The sequence below is a fragment of the Schistocerca piceifrons genome, chromosome 3 (assembly GCF_021461385.2).
Source record: "Schistocerca piceifrons isolate TAMUIC-IGC-003096 chromosome 3, iqSchPice1.1, whole genome shotgun sequence".
NCBI lineage: Eukaryota > Metazoa > Arthropoda > Insecta > Orthoptera > Acrididae > Schistocerca > Schistocerca piceifrons.
The window spans coordinates 416,865,174-416,890,531 of record NC_060140.1 but is presented as its reverse complement, the minus strand read 5'-3'; the positions used below and the strand labels follow the sequence as shown (position 1 = coordinate 416,890,531).

The 25,358-nt window shown below is 41.1% G+C and overlaps 1 protein-coding gene across 1 annotated transcript in view; it reads left to right on the top strand.

Annotated features, from left to right (window-relative positions):
* The window catches only part of LOC124788704 (LIM domain only protein 3-like), a 339,539-nt gene that overhangs the window by 252,411 nt on the left and 61,770 nt on the right, over positions 1-25,358 (top strand). The window contains exon 5 of the mRNA XM_047255984.1: positions 24,662-24,804. Within this exon, the coding sequence (XP_047111940.1) occupies positions 24,662-24,804 (143 nt within the window). The remainder of the gene's footprint in view (positions 1-24,661; positions 24,805-25,358) is intronic.

Sequence of the window (25,358 nt, the reverse complement as noted above, 5' to 3'; positions counted from 1 at the left end):
GGCTTTTGGAGCCAGAGTCTCGGCAGAAGTGGCGACGGCACACATGGGCTGGGCTGGAAAACGCATTCGCGGCACGCGCGGGCAGGGGCAGCTGGCCGGCGCCGCGGGATAACAGCTGCGCGCCGCTAAGAATCAAATCTCACAGTTAAACACCCTAAATATTGATGGCTCGATTCTCTGACAGCGCGGCGCCACACTCGCGTCAGCCCCCGCTGGAGCACCGCCCGTCCCTGCACCATCCCTCGCTCCACTCGTTTCACGTGAATCCAGTTGGTACACATGATGCGAATCGAATCTTAGACGTTCTGCGTGTACGTGCGGCTGTGTCTAAGAACCTTTTCTAAGAATCTTTCCGGAGCACAAACCTAATACGATTTCTATGTTAGGTCTTATACACTGCTGTTCATTAAATCTGCAACACAAAGAAGTCAACATATAAGAATATTTCTACTGCAGTGTATATACAGTGTAGCTGGAGGAATACGTGACTGAATTTGTACAGATAAAAGTTTATAAGGGGCGATCTAAAAATTTCCGTTCGAAGGTCGTACAGTCCAGAATTGGTAGTGTAATTAGGCGAATCGCCTTGATCATTGAGGCAATCATCCCATTGATCCACTACGTTGAAGGTATCCGTTTGGTAAAACATAGTGTCCTGCTGTATGAAGAAGTCTGTAACTGCGTGCTTCACATCCTCATCTGGAAGGAGTCGTCGACCTTTCGGCGACGTTCTTTAAGGTACCGAAAGCGTGATAATCGCATCGGGAGAGATGAGGACTGTAGGACGGGTACTGAGTGTCCCCCTTTTAGCTGGGGTAGCTTCTACTTCACGGCATCTGCCATACAGGGACGTGCCTTATCAGGCGCACACCTGGCCCATTATTCCACAACAGTGGTTTTCGACAGCCATGCTGCCCAAACACGAGGTGAGGTAAATGAAAGTGTTGATTGGACGTGAGTGTATTCATTAATGGGGGAGGAGAAGACCTACAGTTACTTCCAACAGGATAGAGCAACTGCCCACACAGCCGGCCGAACCTTGGAGAACATATACACAATCTTCATCCTGACATCGTTGTTAGCAGAGGTCAGTCTTTCGCGGCCGAAGCTGGACACCCAAGTCACCTGATGTGTACCGTGCGACTATATAGTGTGAGGAGCCCTCAAGTCTAAGGTGCATCGCAACAGCAGAACATTTAGGATGAGGCTGCTGCAATTCCAGCTGTCCAACTTCTTTCGATCCGCCTTAAGCAACTTGCTGACCAAGGCCCAAAAGTGCCTAGAGATGAATGGTGGTCACTTTCAACATCTGCTGCAGTCTGGTTAGTACTGTATTTCCTCTCCTCTGTTATGTTTCTGCGTACTCTGGAACTCTGTTCTCAGGGCCACTTTTTTTTAGCTCTACCCTGTACGTTCTTCGTTTACTGGTCCAATGACTCCAGCTCTTCGAAAGAGCATGTGGAAACACCTGTTTTTACCCGACCGCAACACTGGTTTCGACTGTGTGCGGCCAGGCAGAGGGGTTGAAATGTCGAATTTGAAGAACGAATCACGAATGAAATTTGGCCAAATAGCCCAGCACATTGTTCCTTCGCTTACAACGGTCTACTCAAATTATTGGAAATAATATTTCCAGCCAAATATACGTCAGACACCTGCTAAAATTCAAGAAACAAAGGACTGGAAATAACATCGACAATCACTTCACAGGGTTTTCTCACATGCTGATTATATTGCGGTTTCTTATACATAAACACTTCACAAGCCATTGTACAGATCGTTGAGAAGGACACTTCATAGCTATTACATCGACTGTCTGTCCCATTCCATTTGCAGATACAGTGAGGGAAAATAGACTATGTGTCTCTGTATACGCCCTAAACTGTCTTGTCTTATTCTCACAGCATCTACCAGCATAAATCTCGGATGTCTGCCTCCGGTACTGTTTCTCTACATTTACACTCTCCCAGCAGTGTTCAGCGAGACATAAACCGCTTGCCTTTCTAAGATTTTAAACTTCATCACCATCTTTGTTACACTTTTGTATTGGTTACATCGACATCAAACGGTGCGATCATAGCAGCATTTCTCCGGATTCATTCGATATCTGCTGCCAAGTCTAGTTGATAAGGTTTCCCAACGCTGGGACAACAGAATTGGTCGCACTGGTGTCTTGCACGTAATTTGCTTTGCAGATGCAACGAACTTTCCCAGAATCCTTCGGAGAACTGTAACTCTTACATTTGCTTTCGCTAGGACTAATGACTATGTTCATCTCATTTCATATCGCTTCTTAGTATTATCACTAAATTTTTAAATAATTGAAGATGCTCCAGATGATAACCGTTAATCTTGAAATCGGAAACTGGTATTTTTATATTTGCTTTAGCTATTATCCTGCATTTATTCTCATTTAAAGGGAGTTTATAGTTATATTGCAGTTACTGAATGTGAACTTGGTACTGAAACCATTCGTAATTACATTGGAATAAAATTTTTGCTTCTATTACGACGCTGAAAGGCAGCATAAATTAACTGCATTAGTACCGAATATTTTGTCTATAGAATAAAACCGTGTTTTTGACTGTTTATAGCCGTGAAATTTGTTGCCATATGATTGTAAATATATGACGTCGTTTATAAGTTACCAATAATACTGAAGCGCTAAAGATATTGGTATGGGCATACGTATTCAAATACAGCGAGATGTAAACAGGTAGAATACGGCACTGCGGTTGGCAAAACCTATATAAGACAAGTGTCTGGCACAGTTGTTAGCTCGATTACTGCTGCTACAATGGCAGATTATCAAGATTTAAGTGAGTTTGAAAGTGGCGTTATAGTCGGCGCACGAGCGACGGCACACAGCACGTCCGAAGTACCGATGAAGTGAGAATTTTCCCGTACGACCATTTCACGAGCGTATAGTGAATATCAGGAATGCGGTAAAACATAAAATCTCCTACATCGTTTCGGCCGGAAAAAGTCCTGCAAGAACTGGACCAACGACGACCGAAGATAATCGTTCAACGCGACAGAAGTGGCACCCTTCCGCAGATTGCTGCAGATTTCAGTGCTGGTCCGTCAACAAGTGTCAGCGTGTGAACCATGCAACAAAACATCAGCTACATGGGCTTTCGGAGCCGAAGACCCGCAGGTGTACTCTTGATGATTGCATGATACAAAGCATTAAGCCTCGCCTGGGCCCGTCAACACCGACATTGAACTGTTAATGACTGGAAACATGTTGCCTGGTCGGACGAGTCTCGTTTCAAATTGTATCGAGCGGATTGACATGTACTGGTATGGAGACAACCTCATGAACCCATGGACCCTGCATGTTAGCAGGGGACTGTTCAAGCTGGTGGGGGCTTTGTAATGGTGCGCGGCGTGAGCATTTGGAGTGACTTGGGATCGCTTCTAACATTCTGCGTGGTGTCTGTTCTATATCGTGTCTCCCTACCACTTTCGCGCAACGACGCTCTGAGCGTGTTTTTTAGGGAATTGACTAGTTTGAACCTGGGTAGGGAGACGTCAGACCACTCATGACATGTAGAATTCAGAAGAGTTCAGTGAGACTAGCGATGATATAACCAAATAATGATTTCAGAGTCAGCTCCACTGCACTCCCTGTAAAAGAATCTTAATACTAACTAAATTTAGTGGAAGGGGTTCAAGGCTTTCCTATTTTTAGTTAGCTGGTAAAATAACGTCGACAAAGCAGTTAAGTTTACCATTGGAAATTTTATTCTACTCACAAAACATTGCTTATAAATTGCACTATTGATAAAAGGAGATGTTTTAATACAGGATGGTAAAAACCAACTGCGTTCAACAAAAATGCGAACGAATATTCCCTGAATGGGTTTCCAAGTTCTACAATGGATCGAAGGATGACCTATGCCATATCACATCTATAATCTAGGTTTAAAGTAAGTTTCACAAAAGCGAAAACTACCAAAATGGTCTACAGTGACCCTCAATTATCTTTAATTACTTATCTAACTTGTCGTAAATTACAGTGGCTGATGTGGCTTCTCAATAACTATATAACAAAAAAATCATCGCGTTTCAGATTTTTACTTCAAGTGGCAAATGTGAACACCATGAGCTTTAATTGACGATCGACACTAGTATTACGCAAAAAGGGGGTGTAACAGACGAGACTTCTGCAGTTCTGAGTGAAGCCTTATGTGCTCAAAAATGCAGCATCGTGTGCGTTCATTACCATGTCGGTGTTCGCCAGGGGGCGGCGGGCAGCGCAGCTCTGCTTACCTCATCGTCTTGGAAGCAACTCTGTCCTAACTTCTCCTTACTACAATTTACCGAAGTAGGTTTAAAAAAAAACTACCTGGCTGTGTTTTCATCTGACCAATCAGGGTCTCAATGTTAACCTTAAGTTCCGCCTACAAAAATTCTGTCTATCCAATGAGAAACGTTATACTTTTCGTGGTGGGGCAATGTTTTTAAAGTTTGCAACGTAACAGAGACATGAAAAAGTCTCAAACCAAAACATGCGGCTGGGGTGGCCCTTTTTGTGTTATCGTAAGATCTATACTGTTCTTCTGGAGGGCTCTAGCTTTTAACATGGGCTGGGGGGTGGTCCTGACGTAACAGAGACGCGAAAAAGTCTCATGCTAAACTTGCGGGTGGTGTGGTCGCAAGGTTAGCTGGCGACGTGGGTGTCCATCCGTCCCTTATCGTAGGGCCTTCCAGCTTAACACGGTTCTGCTCTCGGCTTCTGTTCTCGTTCCTCCCCTCGGAACTGCATCTGTCTCATGGTGGGAAGGTATGACATGCATTTAGACATTCTTGTGTTAGTCTGTGGTATTCCATTTGCTCACTCGTTACTCGTATTACTTTGGTTAATTTAATGTCACAATTTATTCGGAGCTAAGTGACATACTACTGGATTTGCTTATCATGTCAGGGTTTTCATGGAAGGTGTTGGATTTGCCTCACACCTTACATATCACCACCCTTCGAACTTAATTTTTGTACTGAAGTTAGGCAATGATTGAATCGTTGTCTAAGTCAGTCGAAAATTATTCTGTTATCTAAATTTTGTTGCTTACTGTTCAGCCACGTTATTCTGATTCTATGCTAGTTTGTATTACTAATTTATATTTTTATATTCTTCCACATTATTCTCAAAAATGACAAGAGAAGAATATTTTTATGCTATTATTAATTTTTAATTATTTTCTTTCTTTATTTAAGAGTGAAGTTTGTTTTTTAAGAAGTTTGTTATCAAAAGTGAGGAGTCTTTCACATCGATTTTCTTAGAAATATATTTTTTTATAAATGTAGTAATTAAGTAAAATCTATTCCTAACACATTTTCTAAATATCATGTACAAGTAAAATGTTTTTGTTTCTAGACACTCATTTCAATATTGTTACACTAACAAATAAGAATTATTTCCAAGAATTGCTTTGACAAAGAAATATACATACACAAGTATTGAGATATTATCCTAACAAATGGTACAAATGTTAAAAGAAGGGGAAAACATCCAACAAGATTATTTTTTATTCTTTGTTTTTATAAGGAGAAAATAAGTAAAATATAATTATTCTTTTATTTTTATGAGGAGAAAATAAGTGGCATATAGTTTTAGTGTTTATTATGCCTTACTTTTGTTCTTTATATACTGTCCATTTCAGAACTAATGACTTATTTTTATCGATAGTCTATTTTTTACTTAAGTCCATAGTCAATGACTGTTATTTCGTAGTTTATTAGCTGTCTGGTGTGCTTAACTTATTTAGTTTTTCACATGTTTCTTTTGCGCAATTCCAAAATCACATAATTTGATTTCACACATTCACACAATCCTATGAATGTTTGAGCATGAGGTTGGCGAATGTTTTGCACGAAGGTGATGGACTTGATCGAGATGGATGTGGGCAAGTATTTGATGTACAGCTTCGTTCGTCATTCATTGTTGGCTTTGCAACTGTGTGTTGCTGTTGTGGAGGTCCCATAATGGAATGGAGCTGTGAGTGCAGAATCTCGTGGTTTACTGGCTTTGTATGCGTGAAAGTCATCGTTATGTGTCGCTGAAAGCGGTGGTTTTTCGTTGTAATACTTCGCAGACGACTAGTTTACAATAGGGATTTGGGAAGGTATGTCGTCTATTCTTCACCCATCTTCTTTCTTGGTCTCAATCTTGCGAAACTTCAACTTCTGTTCTTCCTGCTTTTTCTCTGTTTCTTACTTCATTCTTGGTTCTTCTCTGGGCAGGATATGGAAATATTTATTGATAATTAGTCGCTTTGAAGTTCTCCTCTTAGTAATAGTTTGATAAATTGTTTGGGCGTGTCATTTTTACTTTGTGGAAGTTTTCTTCAGTTTCGTGCATCAGCATGCTGTTTAATAGTAGTAGTGTGACTATTACACATTTTCTTTTCTTTTTTTGCCAGTGGTGGCTTGTCCAAGCCATCTTCTCGTCAGGCCGTTTTTTGCTCACTCTGCTGAGTTGGGGGTGGTTCCGTGTTCTGTCCAGCAGGGTTCCGCCACCCTGTGGTTCACCACATTTACTGCCCACTTCAGTTACAAGGGCCTTCTGTTGGTCTTGCTGTACTTTCTCTTCTCGCGACGCTTCTGCCTTGTAGGAATCGTGTCTTACTAATTACGTCATTTTCTTTCTTGATACTTCTCTCATTGCAACTTGTGTGTCGTGGCATCTCGTCCTTGCTGGAGATTTTACAATGGTTCTTACAAAAAGTTTTACTTATAATCATCTAACATATTTCAAGTACCTACAATGTTTTACGCCATCTTAAAATCTTTACAAATTTCGGCGCCCTTTTCATGTTACAATTCTAAGATATTTTGAGTATTAACTTCTACAAGAAACTCAAACTCGTTTTTTATTTTTGTGTAGTGTCATGGTGTATAGCAGTTTAGTATTTCATGCTGTTAGACTATCTATGCTTTATCCCTTCACCTTAATCTATGCTACTATTGATGTTATTTTTGTTTTTGATTTTATTGAAACTACTTTCTTTTTCCCACCTTCCTCTTTCTTCATTCTTCTTTCTCCTGACGATCTTATCTGCAACATAATCTTGAAATATTGTGCTGATTATTTACCAGTAATAAAATTAATCTTCAAACTTGTACTGAAAGTGTTTAATACTATCAGTTTTAGGTAAAAATACCTCTGCTTAATCTCATAAAATACCCTCTAGTTCTCTTTTACTGTGTTCTGAAATACCTTGAACTTTTTGCAATTTTTCGTCGATTTCTTTATGGACTTCTAACATGAGTTGAGGTGATTCTACCTTTTGTGCATACCATTCTAATTCTTCATCTTCTTTATCTCGCATCATTCTTAATTGTTTGTTTATAACTGGTATTTCTTCTAATTTTAGCTTTTGCTCAAAGAGAAGTGTGACATTCCCGAATGTTACGCTACCTTTCCCCATATCTATTATCGCTCGTCTCTTATTTAAAAAATGTGCACCTATAATCAAATCTACAGTTAGTTTAGGTATAATCACGAAGTTGGCTTCGGTCTTTTGACCTTGTTTGTCTCGTAACTTCCGCAGCATTGTTTCTAATAGGACCTCTTACTTTAATCTTACGTGTTTTCAGAACTGGCAATTCCCCATTGGCATTACACTGCATGAATAAATTTTCTGAGATCGCAGTCAGTTCACTTCCGCTATCAATTACAATATTGACTGGGATATGCTTTACCATGGCCTTCACAAGTGGTTGAATTTGAAAGGGTTGGTTCTGTTCTTCTTCTTCTTGCATCAACGAATCCTACACTGAATCGTACATGAGTCTTTTTAGGAATTTCCCTTGTGAATTCGAACTTTCTGTAGGATAAGCTTCGACTGCTACTTCTCTCTCTTTTATTTCCTCTTCTCTATTTCTCTTTACGCATTCTATTTCTCTTTACGCTTTCTTCAACATCCTCTACTTTTTCCTCATCCTCGTCTATCTTCTCCTTCTTCGTCGCTACTTCCACATAATCGCATCTAAATGCTCTAATTATCGCTTCATAACTTCCTTCATTATATACGTTGGGTTGTGTGCCCACTCGTAACTTATTTTCAACTTCTGTCGACTGCGCATTATCCTCACTGAATTCGCTTTCCCTGGTTTCCATCTCAAATAGCTCTGCAATACTCATTACCTCGTCCTTTCCTCCTACGTTCGTTGTGCATACCTCTGGTAATTCATCTTCCTCGTCAGTATTCTCCCAATTAATTTCGTGCCAACACGATATTGTTATTTTCTTATCTTCGTTTTCATCTGGTCCCTGCGGATTTGTTTCTTCCTTCTTCTCTTCTCGTGATAAGATTTTTTACTTCTCTGTTCAAGGTGCTTCAATTGTCCTGGGTCGGTGCGTCATTCTCTTTGGCAGGGGCGCTTAGCTGTCAAGTCGAACGTTTATCGGGGTTTGGTGGTCTTACCTCCATCTCTTCTATCTGTATTGTCTTTTCTTGTTCAGCTTGTTGATAACGGTTTCTTTGTTGATAATTTGTCGGTCTATTGGTTCTCCAGTACCCGTTCCGGTTGTCGTTATTCCCTCTGTAATAGTTGTTGCCGTTCCTGGGTGAATTATAGTTATTGCCATATTCTCTTCTAATTCCATAACCGGTTCTTTGTTGAAATCTATTGTCGTTTCTTGGTGCGAAGTTATCACATGGTTCGTAATTATTGTTTCTTCGTACTGTGTCTTGTGGATTCCACTGCTTTTTGCTTTCGTTTTCACGTGCGCTTCGTCTTTTTCTTGCGTCATCTTCCGAAAATATGAACTCTGGTTCCCTTAGAATACCTTTAAATGTTTGGACGTCATTGTCTCCGCGACCCACTAATGATTGCTGGTATTTCAATGGTAGCTTCATCGCACATAATTTAATCAACTCTCCGTCACTGTATGGTACATCTAAGCATTGATTTTTCTTTGCCATTAATTCGAAAAATTTCACGGGACTCTTCTCTCCTGAATTTTCAAAATATGGGTTCTGTAATAATTCGTACTTCACTCTGTTCTGTGCTTCGCTGGACCAATATCGTGAGAGAAACTTCTCTCTGAAATCTTCGTACGATCGGCATGTCGCTGCAACATTCTGCATGGTTTCTGCGACTGTTCCTGACATGTGTGCACATATAAAGTCTAATTTGTGTGCTAACGTCCAGTGTGCCGGTAATCCTACTCGGAATTGATCAATAAAAGTTCGTGGATGTAATGAGTTTCCTTCTCGAAAGTGTTGAAATTTTCTGACTGTGAGGAAATGATCGTTGTCGTACTTCGTCACAGTTCCATATGAAATTCGCGATTCTTCGCCGCTTTTGTTTCTGATCATTGCTCCCGTCGTTCTTTCCGGTTCTGGTAGATCCATTGGATATTGTCCACTGTAACTTTTGCCTACCCTTGCGTTGTATCGTTGGAGTGGTACACAATAATTTTCTTCCATCGGTTGTGAACGTGTAGCTGAATGCATTGCACTGTACTCTTCGCGACCTGACTTTCCATTGTCACGTATTGGTTGGATATCTTGTCTGGCTAACTTTGCCGCTTCCTTGCACGATCCAAACTGTCTTGAAACATACATTTGTGTTTCCGCATGTGTGATGACGTTTGTACATCAAGAATTCCGAAACGTGTTTGTTGCTGTGCAGGTAGTCTGATTTCACGTATGTTACTTTCCGCCTGTGACTGGAATCGCAAATGCGTAATATCTTCGTTAATTGCTTGTTTTTCCGGTGCTGTTACAGATACGGATGTGGTTGCAGACTCTGTGCTTGTTCGATACTGTTCACTACTCTCTTCAACGGTTTGCAACAACTCTGTTCGCAATTTCTGCAATTGTCGCTTCGTTTGCGCTTCTATTTTGACTATGCGGTTAGCATATCTTTTCAGCGCTGCTTTTGTGATACGTTTGTGTAACACACTGTTTTCAACAACTTCACGCACTGTACCTGCTGCTTGTATAGTAATTACGTTTATCAGTTTCTCTAGTTTCTTGACTTCTCCGTGGGTGTTGTTACGTAATGTTTTGATCTCGTCCTGAGTGTCATTACGCAATGTTTGTACGTCCACTTGTACCTTGTCAATATCTGTTCTCAATTGATTGTAACCTGTTATTAAGTTTCCTATCACTTCTCGAGATTCTTTTGCCTCTTCTTCAATATGACTTAGGTGTAACTGAATTTTTTTGTTTTGTTCTTTAATCGCACGCGTTTGTCTCGTGGTTTCTGCATTTTGTTTCGTCATTTCTGCATTCTGAGTTTTAATTTGGTTCGCAATTTCTTTATTTTGTCTTGTCATGGTTTCCGTCATTAATTGTAATAATTCTGCCAGATTGGTGGGTCCTTTTGCGTTTTCTTCCGACGTCCTACGCTCTGTGTTTTCGCCCAATTGTTGGTTTGCAACCGATTGCATTGAACTGTGCGGTGACACGTTTCTGCTTGAATTCCTTGTACTCTGTGGTGAGGGAGCTCTGATTACTTGTATTATGGGTTCTACGTATTCAAGACGCAAGTTGGAATCCTCATCGACTGTTTCTCTACTTTCCTGCTCCTCTGTCGTATGCCGACTTACGTTTTCTACGCCGTGACGTACATTATCCACGTTATGGTGCGTTATATGTCCTATTTCTCGCGATACTGCATCGTCTGTTGTACTGTCCTCTATTCTCTATCCATTTTCATGTTGGGTCTCTACCTCAATTCGGTCAAGATCTCGATCTGCCATTGCTAATCTTTCCGAATCCCTTATTTTCTGTTTTAAAACCAATTCACGCGCCCTACTTCGAGTCACCATGCGCTCATACGATCTCACGCGTTTCATAAACTTTTTGTTCACACGACTTGACAAACCATTCACTTACTTGTTGGGTCAGAATCAACTTGTCAACGATGTATCCGCCACCTGTGCGCTTGCATTATAGAGAAAACTTAATTCTAACAATATTAAAATTCATAACTTAATTATGCTATTGTCTCTGCCAGTCTCACTTTCTATTGAATACTTTTACAGTCTATCGCTGCAGCTACTGTTTTCGACTATGTATAACTTTAAAAAAAATTTTTTTTAATTACGAAAATTTTTCAACAGGATATTTTTCTGACCTAGTTAGGCATGTGGTCGACCTTCAATCATGGTATTTTACCATCCTGGCAGGGTCGCCATTTTCTAACATTCTGCGTGGTGTCTGTTTGTTCTATATCGTGTCTCCGTACCACTTTCGCGCAACGACGCTCTGAGCGTGTTTTTTAGGGAATTAACTAGTTTGAACCTGGGACCTGTTGCTGGTAGGGAGACGTCAGACCACACGTGACATGTAGAATTCAGAAGAGTTCAGTGAGACTAGCGATGATATAACCAAATACTTAATGATTTCAGCGCCATCTCCACTGCACTCCCTATAAAAGAATCTTAATACTAACTAAATTTAGTGGAAGGGGTTCAAGGCTTTCCTATTTTTAGTTAGCTGGTAAAATAACATCGACAAAGCAGCTAAGTTTACCATTGGAAATTTTATTCTACTCACAAAACATTGTTTATAAATTGCACTATTGATAAAAGGAGATGTTTTAATACAGGATGGTAAAAACCAACTGCGTTCAACAAAAATGTGAACGAATATTCCCTGAGTGGGTTTCCAAGTTCTACAATGGATCGAAGGATGACCTATGCCATATCACATCTATAATCTAGGTTCAAATTAAGTTTCACAAAAGAGAAAACAATCAAAATGGTCTACAGTGACCCTCAATTATCTTTAATTACTTATCTAACTTGTCGCAAATTACAGTGGCTGATGTGGCTTCTCAATAACTATATAACAAAAAAATCATCACGTTTCAGATTTTTACTTCAAGTGGAAAATGTGAACACCACGAGCTTTAATTAACGACCGACACTAGTATTACGCAAAAAGGGGGTGCAACAGATGAGACTTCTGCAGTTCTGAGAGAAGCCTTATGCGCTCAAAAATGCGGCATTGCCTGCTTTCATTACCTTGCCGGTGTTCGTCAGGGGGCGGTGGGCAGCGCAGCTCCGCTCACCTCGTCGTCTCGGAAGCAACTCTGTCCTAACTTCTCCTTACTACAATTTACCGAAGTTGGTTTAAAAAAAAACTATCTGGCTGTTTTTTCATCTGACCAATCAGGGTCTCAATGTTATCCTTAAGCTCTGCCTACAAAAATTCTGTCTATCCAATGAGAAACGTTATACTTTTCGTGGTGGGGCAATGTTTTTAAAGTCTGCAACGTAACAGAGACGCGAAAAAGTCTCACGCTAAAACTTGCAGCTGGTGTGGTCCTTGTAGCGTTATCGTAAGATCTATACTGTTCTTCTGGAGGGCTCTACATTTAACATGGGCTGGGGGGTGGTCCTGACATAACAGAGACGCCAAAAAGTCTCACGCTAAAACATGCGGCTGGGGTGGCCCTTTTTGTGTTATCGTAAGATCTATACTGTTTTTCTGGAGGGCTCTAGCTTTTAACATGGGCTGGGGGGTGGTCCTGTCGTAACAGAGACGCGAAAAAGTCTCACGCTAAAACCTGCGGGTTGTGTGGTCCTAGCGGTTAGCTGGCGACGTGGGTGTCCGTCCGTCCTTATCATAGGGCCTTCCAGCTTAACACGGTTCTGCTCTCGGCTTCTGTTCTCGTTTCTCCCCTCGGAACTGCATCTGTCTCACGGTGGGAAGGTATGACATGCATTTAGGCATTCTTGTGTTAGTCTGTGGTATTCCATTTGCTCACTCGTTACTCGTATTACTTTGGTTAATTTAATGTCACGATTTATTCGGAGCTAAGTGACATACTACTGGATTTGCTTATCATGTCATGGTTTTCATGGAAGGTGTTGGATTTGCCTGACACCTTACACCCTGTACGTCTAGATACGACTCTGACAAGTGTCACGTACGTAAGCATCCTGTCTGATCACCTCCATCCATTCAAGTCCATTGCGCATTCCGAAGACTTGGGCAATTCGAACAGGACAATGTGACACTCCACAGATGGATAATTGCTATAGAGTGGCTCCAGGAACACTCACCTGAGCTTAAACACTTCCGCTGCCCACCAAACTCCCAAGAAATAAACATTATTGAGCATATCTGGGATGCTTTGCAACGTGCTGTTCCGAAGAGAATGCCAGCCCCTCGCAAGCTTACGGATTTATGGACAGCCCTGCAGGATTCATGGTGCCAATTCCCTCCAGCACTACTTCAGACATTAGTCGAGTCTACGCCAAGTCGTGCTGCGGCACTTCTGCGTGCTTGCGGGGGCTCTGCACGATATTAGGCAGGTGTACCAGTTACTTTGTCTCTTCAATGTATTATCAATCACTTACATTTTCGACACAAACTGTTTACGATTGCTCCATCTTTGTCAATCACACTAGACGTTTCAAATGACATTGAAATGAAAGCAGTGCTTTGCTTACTATTCACTCGTGATTCTCCCGCCTTTGTTGCATACACGAGATAATTTTTACAATCGTTATTTTCTGTAATTTCTGCGCACACACTGTAGAACTCGACCCCACGCCAGTAACCGTTACCTCTTTGACCTATCTTCTCCGTTTTCTCTGCGACCGTCGCCGCCTCACGAATGCACCGTGCGCATCCCTTTAGCGCGGCATCTCCACCTGTCTTTCATACGCTGATCAAGCGAATATAACGGAAGGGTTCACAGCAGCAAAACATGCGTTCCTCACGTGGTAGTCTGACGAGTACAATAATTTTCTTAGTAATACCTTTTTTCACAGTATTTTCGTAACCTAAGAATTAAATGAAAGCGGTGATTAGTCCAGGGATTCCAGGGATAAATTTAGATATTAGTAAACTAAACTAAACCAAACTAAACTGAACTACACTAAGCTCCGTCCGAACAGGTCTCGGAAGAGCCAACGGCAGTGACGACCGCCGTTTTATCCTCAGCCTATAGGCGTCAGTGGATACGGGTATGGAGGGGCGTGAGGTCAGCACACTGCTCTCTCGCCCGTTACTTTTCGTGGCCAGATCCGCTACTTCTCAGTCAAGCAACTCTTCAATTTGCCTCACAAGGTCTGAGTACACCCCGCTTGCCAACAGCGCTCGGTATCCCGGACGGTGATCCATCCAAGTGCAAGGCATGCCCGACAGCTCTTGACTTTGGTGATCGGACGGGAACCCGTGTTACCACTGTGGCAAAGCCTTTGGCTACATATTAATAACTAATACTAATAATTGATTGTATTTGTGTTGGTAAAAATGTGTTCTGAGATTCTGAGGTGTCCGATGATATGGCCACCTTACAAGCTACCATACATTAGAAATAGTTTCATGCGTCAGTATGTTTGTGTAAACTGCAATTAATGTTACTTTGATTTGTTGGACACTCACATTTAACAGTTATTTCCGTTCTCTCTTTATTTCTGATATTATTCTTCATCACTGCAATTACTATTCTATTTACTGTCACATAAAGTCAGTCATTTGGCAGACAATAATTCGTAAGTAAGTGTATCAGAAAATTGAACGGGTAGCAACTAACATGGGGCGGGGTGTCCCTTCTATCGACCCCCGAAACCACTGAGTCTCGTTCAGAAAAATAGAAATATGAGGGAAATACAAAACGCTGCTGGGTAAGTTTTAGCAATTTATAGTTGGACAAATGATTACTATACAACGGCTATTCGTTTATTAAGGACTGAACAGTCACAAAATGGAAACCACAGTGAAAATCAAAACTGTTTTATTTGCAACAGTTAGCTACACCTTCCAGTTATATCTCTACATATTCGCCGTTCCGACTTAGACATGGAAATGGAAATGATCGTATGGCATTTTTGGCCAGGAGGCCCCCATTCGGGGGAGTTTGGCCGCCGTATTACAAGTCCTTTTTAGTTGACGCCACTTCGGCGACTTGCTAGTCAAGGACACACAACACCCAGTCCCCTGCCGGGAATAGAACCGGCCCCCTGTATGGGAGGCGGTAACGCTACCGCTACGCTACGGAGGCGGACGACTTAGATATGTGTCGTAGCGTTAAACCGACTTTGCAGTATCCTTATCATCGAAGCTAGTCGCCTGTGCTTTACTTCAGTTGTCTACACTTCTCTGTAGCTGGTCGCTTTGAATCGATGTAGATGATGTAGAACTGGTAACAGGTGGTCTGACATACCTTGGCAGCGAGGTGATGTGCATGTGTCAGTCAGTTGTATGAAATCAGCGCTAAAAGGGAAGTCGACATGGAGACGTTGTAGATTTACAAGAAACAGCTTGGACTTACCCTGACCAGATTATAAATGAAGCTGGACGCTTTGTAATCGTAACATTGCAGACTGTTCAGTGTGTTGTACCTGGTGCAGCCATGTAACAATACACAAGAATAGTGGTCGTAAAAACAACCTAATCGATACAGACCACAGCTTAGTGTCACACACTGTTAATGAAAATCGGTTTCACACCCGACATAAATTGCTCCCGTAAGTGAATGCAATCAGTTTCCGGCCGAAAATTGCTGAAGGAACTGCATGTAATGGACATCTAGAATTGGTTACATCGCTATAAGCCGTTTCTCACAGCGGAACATAAAGCTAGTCGCCTTCAGTGGGCCAAATAGCGTAGTCACTGAGTCACTGGTCAGTAGGGCATGTATTGAGGTCCGACGAATCTATATTTTGCCTCTTACCCAAATTATGGAAGTCGTCGGGTGTATCGATGGAACAACCAAGTATTTAACCGAAGCTTGTAGAGGGTATAGTTCAGACTGGAGATGGTTCTATGTTATTTTGAGGTGTATGTCTTGGGCCTATTCATTCAGGTTACTGTGAATATGACCCATAATGTTTATTTAAGCATTATCAGTGGGCAAATGTTATCCTTCGTTCTATAGTTTCACGAATGGTATGCTGTCGTCACTCCCGTGTTCCTAGATGAGATCAGTCATGACTACATAGCTGCACGCATACGTTCCTGGTTTGGTGAGCAAAAGTCACCCTATCGCTCTGAGCTGGCCAGTTGAATCAAACTACCTTTCCCATATAAAATTTGTGAGGCTATTTGGAACAGTAGGTGAAACGTAGCAATAAATATCCTAGTAATTTTTAGCTTTACGGCATCGAATTAGTGAGTGACTTTAGCCGGATATGGCATAGTTGAAGTAACTTGTGGAATTTCGTCCTCGTCGAACTGAGGCCATTATTAAGGCTAGAAGCCTTGTTAGACGCGTGATGTTTTCTGGGGATGAGTAATTTTTGGTCTACTATGCTTATTGCTTCACAGTTTAATGATTTTGATTTATTATATCTTTATAATTTTGTTTCTGATTTTCCCTTCTCTTCTTCTTCTTCTTATTCTTCTTCTTCTTCGCCGATGGATTACTTAGGACCACGAGTAATCAACGTTTGTTGGCCTTCATTTTCGCCCAGTATTCCTTCATACGCAACGAATGGGCTAGTTTTCGTTGCGCAGACCACGTATGTCGGTTAGTTTTTCTCTCTTCTTCCTCAAAACCCCACGCGTTTGTGATTTTTCTGATTTCATTTCTGTCATGTAGATTTGGAGACCCTTATTCTCTCAGGTATTTTTTCGTCTGTTTGTAAGAGTTTTGTTCTTTAAAAATGTATGGATTTTGCGCGTAAACCTATTTGAGTCCATTCCTTCTAAATGCCCCATGATTTGGATTCTTCTCATGCGCATTGTGTCTGTTAATTTGGAGATATTTTTATACATTTCTGCATTGGGTTTTGGGTAATGCACACCATCTTTAGTCCTTGGTCCTAGGATTTTCCTCATTATTTTACGTCCTTTCACTTCTAATTCCCCTTTTAGTATTCTGTGTTGAAGATTTTGTGTCTCAGATGGGTAGAAAACTCCGGGTTTAAATACTGTTGTGTAGTGTCGTATTTTGCAGTGCCACGAGAGACTCTTTTTTTCTGTAACGTTTTTTGTTAACTGTAATGCCTCTCCATTTTCTGGACTCTTGATCTGACAGATTTTTTTTCCATTACAAATTTCTGCAATCCATTCACGTAAATATTTAAATTATTTTACTCGAGACATGTAGTTATTACCAATTTTCAGATCAGAAGGTGCATCTTTGATGTCCGTCATAAATTTTGTTTTCCAAATGAAATTTCTAATCCTATTTTTGCTGCCTGATCTTGTAATAAATCTAGCTGTTCCTGTGCTTCGGTAATGTCTTGGGCGATCAGTACCATGTCGTCAGCAAATGCTAAACAGTCTATGCCCTTACGTTTGGTCCCAGTCTGTGTGCTGGTGCCGCTCCTTTTCTCCATTTTCGAATTTTTTCAAGAGCACAATTGAAGAGCCATGGGGACAGTCCATCCCATCGTCGTACTCCTGTGTATATTTCAAAATCTGTGCCCAATTTTCCCATAAATTTTACTCTGGATCTGGTCTCCTTCAGTGTTTCTTTTATGATGTTTGTTGTCTTTTGATATAGTCCAAATTCTGCTAACACTTCAAAAAGGGATTCTCGGTCTATACTGTCATATGCTTTATTATTATTATTATTATTATTGCTTGAGTTTTCATTCTCTATTATTCTTGCTATCGTTGTTATTATTACTATTACTACACATACCAGATGATGAATCATAAATGTGACAGTGTACTGCAATTATCATGCTAGATAAACCAACAGGTCTGTATTAATAAATGCATAATCCACAGCAGAATTGCAACTACAGGTTGCCTACCTAACCGCTTCCAGGAGCAAAAAAAATTGATTTTCAATGTTTCATACAATAATGACCGAACTTAAAATTTTAAAATTTTGTATAATCTATTCCTCAATAGATATAATATCATGTTAAAGTTTTGCCACAGCGAGTCAGTTATTGCCGTCTCTGTCTTAAGGCACCATAACTCATGGTGCGCAAATTGCCCAGACCATATCCGTGCTGTATTTGAGAACGGGTCACTTAGTGACTTCCAAGAAGGTTTACAATAATTTCAAACCTGTACTAAACTTTTTCTCAATGACACCTCCCTCTCCCCTTCACAAGATAATGAAAAGAAAAGTTTATCCTTTACTGAATTTCTGCTGTTCGAGCAGTGAAACTGGAGCATAAAGTTTTAATGTATTACTTCTTTACTACTAAATCTATTCGCAACACATTTTGCAGACAGTATCCACATATATCACTGAATATACCAGGAAAATTATATCATTGTACGGTACTTATTTCGGGGGATATGCTGATTCATGCATAGTTGGAATTTTTTAAAAAGTCGCAGGTTGGAGTTAACTGATTTATTTGTGAGACCTATTGTAGAGACAAAGGAACAGGCCGTGTAATGCCTGAGCCTCAATAAATGGTAAGAAAACGTTAGTGTTGCTTCTTAACATAACATGTTTATCCTGAGTGCACTTCTACTGATGAAAAAGAAAAAAACTGTTTCAGAGTAACGTGACCGTGGCTTGGTGGCGCTTTAGCCGTGTCTCTCCACTCATGTGCACACAATTTTCATTTGTTTTAAAATACATGTTCCAATTTAGATGCCGATCACTCCGGAGAACTTTTCATGCGTACCTTGCGTCCCACGGCATGCAGGAAAGCCCATAGCAAGAATATGAAGGCTGCAGTGATGGAGAAGCATTTGAGGCAAATAGGGGAAATACGAGAAGGCGCGAGCGGACCTACAGGTAGGCGGCGCGGCGCATGCAGTATTAACAGAGTGCGGTGAGTAACGAGGTTTAATCTGGGCGCGCCGGCCGTCGGCAGGCGGGGCACGTAGCCAGCGGCGCTCATATGGCGGCCGCACCTGCCGCGCCGCCGCCACGATCACCACCACCACCAGCAGCAGCAGGTAGCAGCGAACAAAGAGCGCCCACCTGCGGACGTGACTGCCGACCCGCGGTCTCAACTCGACTCGCTTCTTATTGCCAACTCCACACCTCATTCCCACCGAACGTCGGAAACACACTCTACCGTACGTGAACATTGTAGGGGAGGCGAATAAAGTTTAAATAATCCATAGGGGTATAAAGAATTGATTGAATGTTGTAAGAGTACGGATAATCTTATTCTTACCGATCTCTGCCGGGCCCAAAATGACGGGCAGCGCAGCGTGGAGATTCCACTGCTAGTTGGTGAGAGCTTTTGGCTCCTGCAGGGAGGCACATAGATAGTTTTCGAGATTAGCTCATGGAGAATCATTGGTCGGAGTGTAGACCCATGATCGGACGCGTAGGGGCACGATGCACGAGTGTCGCCCCAAAAGACGTATAAAACCTGTTTTTCAACATCCAATTTATTTCCTATAGGCCTACATGTGATATTTCTGCAATATGTCGATACATTATTGAGAGAAAAATTTGATTTTTAGAGTTCCGTACCTCAACTGATATAAATGTAACCCTTATAAGATTAATTTGTTGTCGTCTGCCTGTCTGTTCGTCTATTAACACCCATTTCTCGCAAGAACGAGTAGACGTATCAAGTTGAAATTTATGTCAGATACTAAGATCTACGGTCCCTTGGCGGTGTGATAAAGTAAAGCTTCTAAGTCACTGTTATCAAAAGTTACTGCCTTTTATGTCACTTATTTCGGATACTCCCGTTGACCTAGAACCGTGAAATTTGACAAGAAGTAAGATACTTCATGGTACAAGTGAAGGGAAAATTCGAAAATTTTAAATTTGCAGTTACATCAAACACAAAAAAAAAATCCATTTGCTGTGAGTCTGTGTGTCTGTCTGCCCATCTGTTCAGATTCCTTTCTCTGAGAAACGGGTAGTGACATCAAGCTGAAATTTGTGTCGGGTACTAAGGTCTACGGCCCCAAGGCGGTGTAAGTCATTACAATAAAAAGCTACGACCATATATTTTACATATTTTGATAATCGCAAACTCACGCATCGAAGCGTATACGTGACTGCCTATATGCATGTGTGACCCTGTAGTCCGGCAGTAAAGAGCGTGCCGGGAAAGCGTCCATCGCTGCATCGACTCTCGGTCGGACGACGGATTTTTTAGTCCTCGTTTTAACCTAGCCTTCACCTCTCAACGATGTTAAGAGTTTAACATTTTATAGAACATAATTCTTATTTTAGGAAATAGCGATCTATAATTATTATAAATTAACTGGAAGCAGTGTTGATCGCATAAATTTTTAATGTGGTGACCGGTTTCGATCTTATTTCAAGGTCATCTTCAGACCATAGACGTCTGCAGTACAGCACCAGCCACAAGCAAGAGGGTTGCCATGCGCCACCGCCTCCGGCAGTCATCTATGGTCTGAAGACGATCTTGTAATAAGATCGAAACCGGTCACCACATTAAAAATTTATGCGGTCAAGACTGCTTCCAGTTTATTTATGATGTTAAGGGTCGCTGCAAATAAGACGTAGTTCGGATTGTGCGTTAAACTGTATGTGCACTCTCAGCGGTTGGTTATCAAGGGTAGGTTAGAGAAACGGAACTGACTCAAATGGCTTCCTAATGACAGCCTTGCACCAGGCCATTGAGTGACGTCAGATTGTTGTTATTATTTATACACATTATTAATTTTACCTGTAGCCCCCAGAGCGCGAGTGCTACTCTTACTTGACCGTTTTTTCCACACAATCTCCGTCCCTTTCAGCTACCTTACGTCACAGTGAAACTTCTACCTCCACGGTAGAAATCATGCCCAGCACGTTTGCTCGACTTTCAACTTCAACTATCTCAGTAATATTAACATGAACACCCACCTCTTCTATCCCCTATTCGGGTTAACAGCTCGTTCACTGTTAAGCGTTAGTCGGGCAATAACAGGTTGTAAATACGCTGCACGTTGCGAGACGTCCGTGCAGTGCTCGGTCTGCCGCTGCGCTGGAGGCCTCGAGCCCTGGCGTGTCCACTTTCACCAGATAATCTGCTTGCCCAACAACTAACTGTACTGCGCCAATAGTGCCATTCCCATACACGTTCTTCAGTCTCTCGTTCGCACAACACATGTACTTTGTAACGGCACGTTGCTTCAGATGAATATCAAGTACAGCAGCCATCCTGTCAGAGTGATACGATCGCATGACTTGCAGACACAGTCTGAATTTAATTTGAATACAAACGTGATGAATGTTTCTAATGTCCTCTGTGAATAGTAGAGATGCGGAACAAAAGTTCAATTTTTGAAAAAATGTTATGCATTTCTTTTGGAGTATCTCTCGTCCTTATGTTAACACTAATACTGCGAAATATTAATCAGTACATTATCGTCAATTGCGACCGAACCGTATCTTAATGAACAATGAGTACCAACTCCAGAAAAAATGTGAATAGTGCAGGTGTTAATGTAGGAAAATTGGCTTTAGATAGGCGTAGGATTCGTTTACATGAACTCCAGCTGTAATAAATCCAATGTTAATAACACATAATTACAAAATTTCTTTTCATAATGGTAAATTTATTGAGTTACATACATTAAAGAGTAGTAGTAGCTGATTCAGAAGACACGTACTACACAGGCATATGGTTATGGAAGTTATCGCAGTGATAAATGATACTCTGGAGCAAGTTATCCCGAAATGCAATCCACGAGTAGCACGATGCCGAACCAATAAGATAGCAAACAAATTTCAAACAAATTAACCTATATAAAAGGCAACGTTCCGACTGACTGACTGACTCACTCACTGAATCATCGTCCCCCTGCCCAAACCGCTAAGGATAGAAACTTGAAATTTGGAGATAGTGTTGAGCCTATTCTGTAGGCGTCGTTTAAGAACGGATTTTGAAGTTCACTCCTAAGGGAGTGAAGCAGGGGATGAAAGGCATCCCGAAATTATGACGCTAAAAAGGCAATTTTAAAGCCAAACCTACGAAAATTGGTATTTGATTTCTCGATCAGAAAGAAATAAACATGTTCAGGTTTTTTGGAAATTTAATCCCTATGGGAGTGAAATAGTGGGTGAAAGTTTTTTTGAAAATAAATCATTGTTAAAGAACTACTAAAATAGTTTGAAAGCTACATCTGTGAAAACCAGTATTTGTCTTCTCGGGTTACAAATAATAAAAATGTGTTTCCTTGTTTTTGGAAATTCAACCACAAAAAAGAGTTAAATAGAAGATGAAATATTTTAATTATGTGTTTCATTATGAACACATTTTCCAAGATAAATCTATGGAAAATTGCATTTGGATTCTCGGTTAGAAATAAAAAAAATGTGTGTCACTGTATTGAGGATTGAAATACGAGATGGAAGTGTTCGAGGAAATATTTCATTATGCAAGCCTTTATGAAGCTAAATTTATGAAAATTTGTATTTGGCTTCTTTGTTAGAAATAGAGTACGCATGTCACTGTTATTCGAGACTCAACCCCTAAGGGGGTGGAATAGGGCCGACTGATTCACGGCCAGATAAAAACGCTAAGGACAGAAACTTGAAATTTGGAGAGGGTGGGGATCTTATATTTTAGATATCATTTAAGAAGAGCTTACCAAAAATTCCATTTCTAAGGCGGTGAAATAGGGGATGAAAGGCTTTTCGAAATTATGTCACTATTAAGGCTACTTTGAAGATAGAATAACGAAAGTTTGTGTTCGGTTTCTCGTTCAGAAATTAAAAAAATACGTGTTTCAACATTTTTGAAAATTCAACCATTAAGGGGGTTAAATAGTGGGTGAAAGTTTTTTTGAAAATAAATCATTAGTAAAGAACTACTGAAAAATTTTTAAATTTGCATCCACGACATTGGTATTTGATTTCTCGGTTAGAAATAAAAATTCGTGTTTCATTATTTTTGCGAATTCAGGCCCCTAAGGGAGTGAAATAGAGGATGAAAAGTTCTATGAGATTATTTCATTATGAAAACATTTTCAAAACTAAATCTGAGGAAATTTTTATTTGACTTCTCTGTTAGCAATTGAAAAACTGCACGTTTCACTGTTTTTGGAAATTCCACCCTTTGTGGACGAAAATTTTTAAGATATTTCGTTTTATTAACAAATTTTAACGCTAGATCTATGAAAATTGGTATTTCACTTCTCGGTTAGATAGAAAGAAATGTCTTATGGGATGAAAGTTTCTATGGAACTATCACCACAAGAACGCAAAAGTCATGCTTGCCAAAAGCTTTCCACTCCAGCTACTATAATCTGTTTTTCGCCAGAAGTAAATTCGGAAAAGACCATGCTTTAATGTTCTTTATTAGCGAGAAATTTTAGAAGGTGTTGCAATATGTGAACAACATAAAAATTTGAGTCAAGAAACAGAAAAAAGTCTGTGCAGACCATGCAGACTACGCGAGCGAAGCAGCAGACGCTAGTAGTTAATAAAAATCGTCACAGCGACCTGCCAAGTTAAAATATGTAGAGCAACAAAATAGTGTAAAATTCGGCTTCCAGCTTCGTCAGGTCGTTATGTATCCACGAGCTCTCGACTGAGTGCTCCTCTGCCATTGCTATGTGATAACTGATTGCCATGTGATTGTTTTTCACTTTTGATTCCCTAGGTAAAGGGGGCTATTCGAGTAATGACCCGTTTTAGGCTGAGGCACTTTTCAGCCAAACACCGTGAGATGGTAATGGTACGGAAGGAGTATAACTAGGAATATTTGGGAAGAAAATCTGGAATTTGCCCTACAGCCATGAGAAATCTCCCGAAATCCTTGATCTGAACCGGGGCATGGGAACTATTTTTCATTTTTATTTAATTCTGGTACTATAGGTCGCAGATCAAAAATATGGAAGCCTAGTGTATGTGCAAATTTGTATCTATTTGCTACATCGGAGATCGACGAAAAAGGCAGCACCTGGGGCATGTGTGCAGTCTACCTGGCCCCCGCACGCTTCAGTACCGCGAGCTCCCCATGTCGCAGACATGACCGGACACCACGCGTCGTTACCAGCGCTGGCAGATTCCGCCACTTCCGAAGGACCCATTCGCGTCCATGCAACAGGTGACAAGAAAATAGTATCGCGAGTATTCCGCTGTTGGCAGCTACAAACGTCGCTGCATGGACTACACGAGACAGTTATGCCTTGCCCTACGTTCACCGAGATGTTCAGCTACATTCAACCTTAGTACAGTTATATGTTAAGCTCCTCTACATTTACGATTCCAGATGTGGAAACGACCCACTTGAATGCCCACCCGCTCTGAAAGTGTCAAATAAGGAATGCATTTTCTTCTACCACCTATCTTACAGACAGAGACCGCTGGCAGCGGTAAGACTTAAGTACTACCACACGCTCACGAAATAAAAAATAAAAAAGTCTCTGGATGGGTGCTGCTCAACTCATCGTCGCAGGACGCTCTCGGTGCCCATTGTAGGGAGAAACAACACTGCTCTCAGCTTTCATCGTTGTTTCCTACTCGGACTTAGAATGCATGAAGGATAGAATTTTCTGTCCCTTTGTTGGTCCTAATCAGGACAACATTCTGGGAATCTGGATTATTTCCATGCCAGTGTATTTTCCTACGAAGCTGCTACTGATGTTACTACGTACTAGGAACAGTCGACTTTTAGACAACAGCTCTTTGAGGCCTCTATATTAATACCAAGTGAGTGGCTTTTTGTTCTTACCATCGAAGCAGACGTATTTTATTGTCATTAAACTTGTTGAAACTTGATGACTGTGTTCCCTATGTTCCATTGAGGAACTCTTCACTATGTATGAGTGGGTAAAGCTGATACGCTGATACATGTCTACACGTCTAAATTCTGGTCATTGTCTGGTTGCAGGTTCTGCGTGGGCGACCGCTTCTACCTGTGCGAGAACAAGATCCTGTGCGAGTACGACTACGAGGAGCGGCTCGTCTTCGCCAACATGGCGTACAACCCGTCCAGCCTGGCGCACATCAAGCGGCACCTGCCTCCACCGGTCAGTACCGCCGTCAACCTCAGAGGCCATATATTACTTGTCCTTATTACCGAACAACAAGTAGACCCTCTCTGGTTCTGTTCAGACACTGCAGTTCCTTTCATAGACTGCCCTGATGGCATTTCCCAACGTGTTTGCATATGTATGCTTGCGAATGCTACAGTCTTCTGAATGACCTTTTCACTTGTTCTTTTAACCGAGTAAGTCGGATCACTGATTCGGTGCTCGGAAGGAATGAAATTCAAATCTCCATAGGGCCATCCTGATTTGAGCATTCCTTAGTTTTCCTGAATTCAATTCTGGGTAATGTGAGTGGCACGGCTTATGTGTGTCCACAGATCTTTACAGTCTGAGTCAATTTTCAGTTTGAATATGGAGGAAAAACTAGACGAGTTTGCACGCGATACAAGCATTGTTGTGAGGCTGAGCGAAGTAGAACCAACCAAGAAAATTCTAACAATATTTTTGCGAGGGTATCAACTGGTTTTGCATAAATGGGCTAGCTTTCAACTTTGACAAAAAAAAGAAAAACAGAAATCATCCAATTTTGTGCTGTCA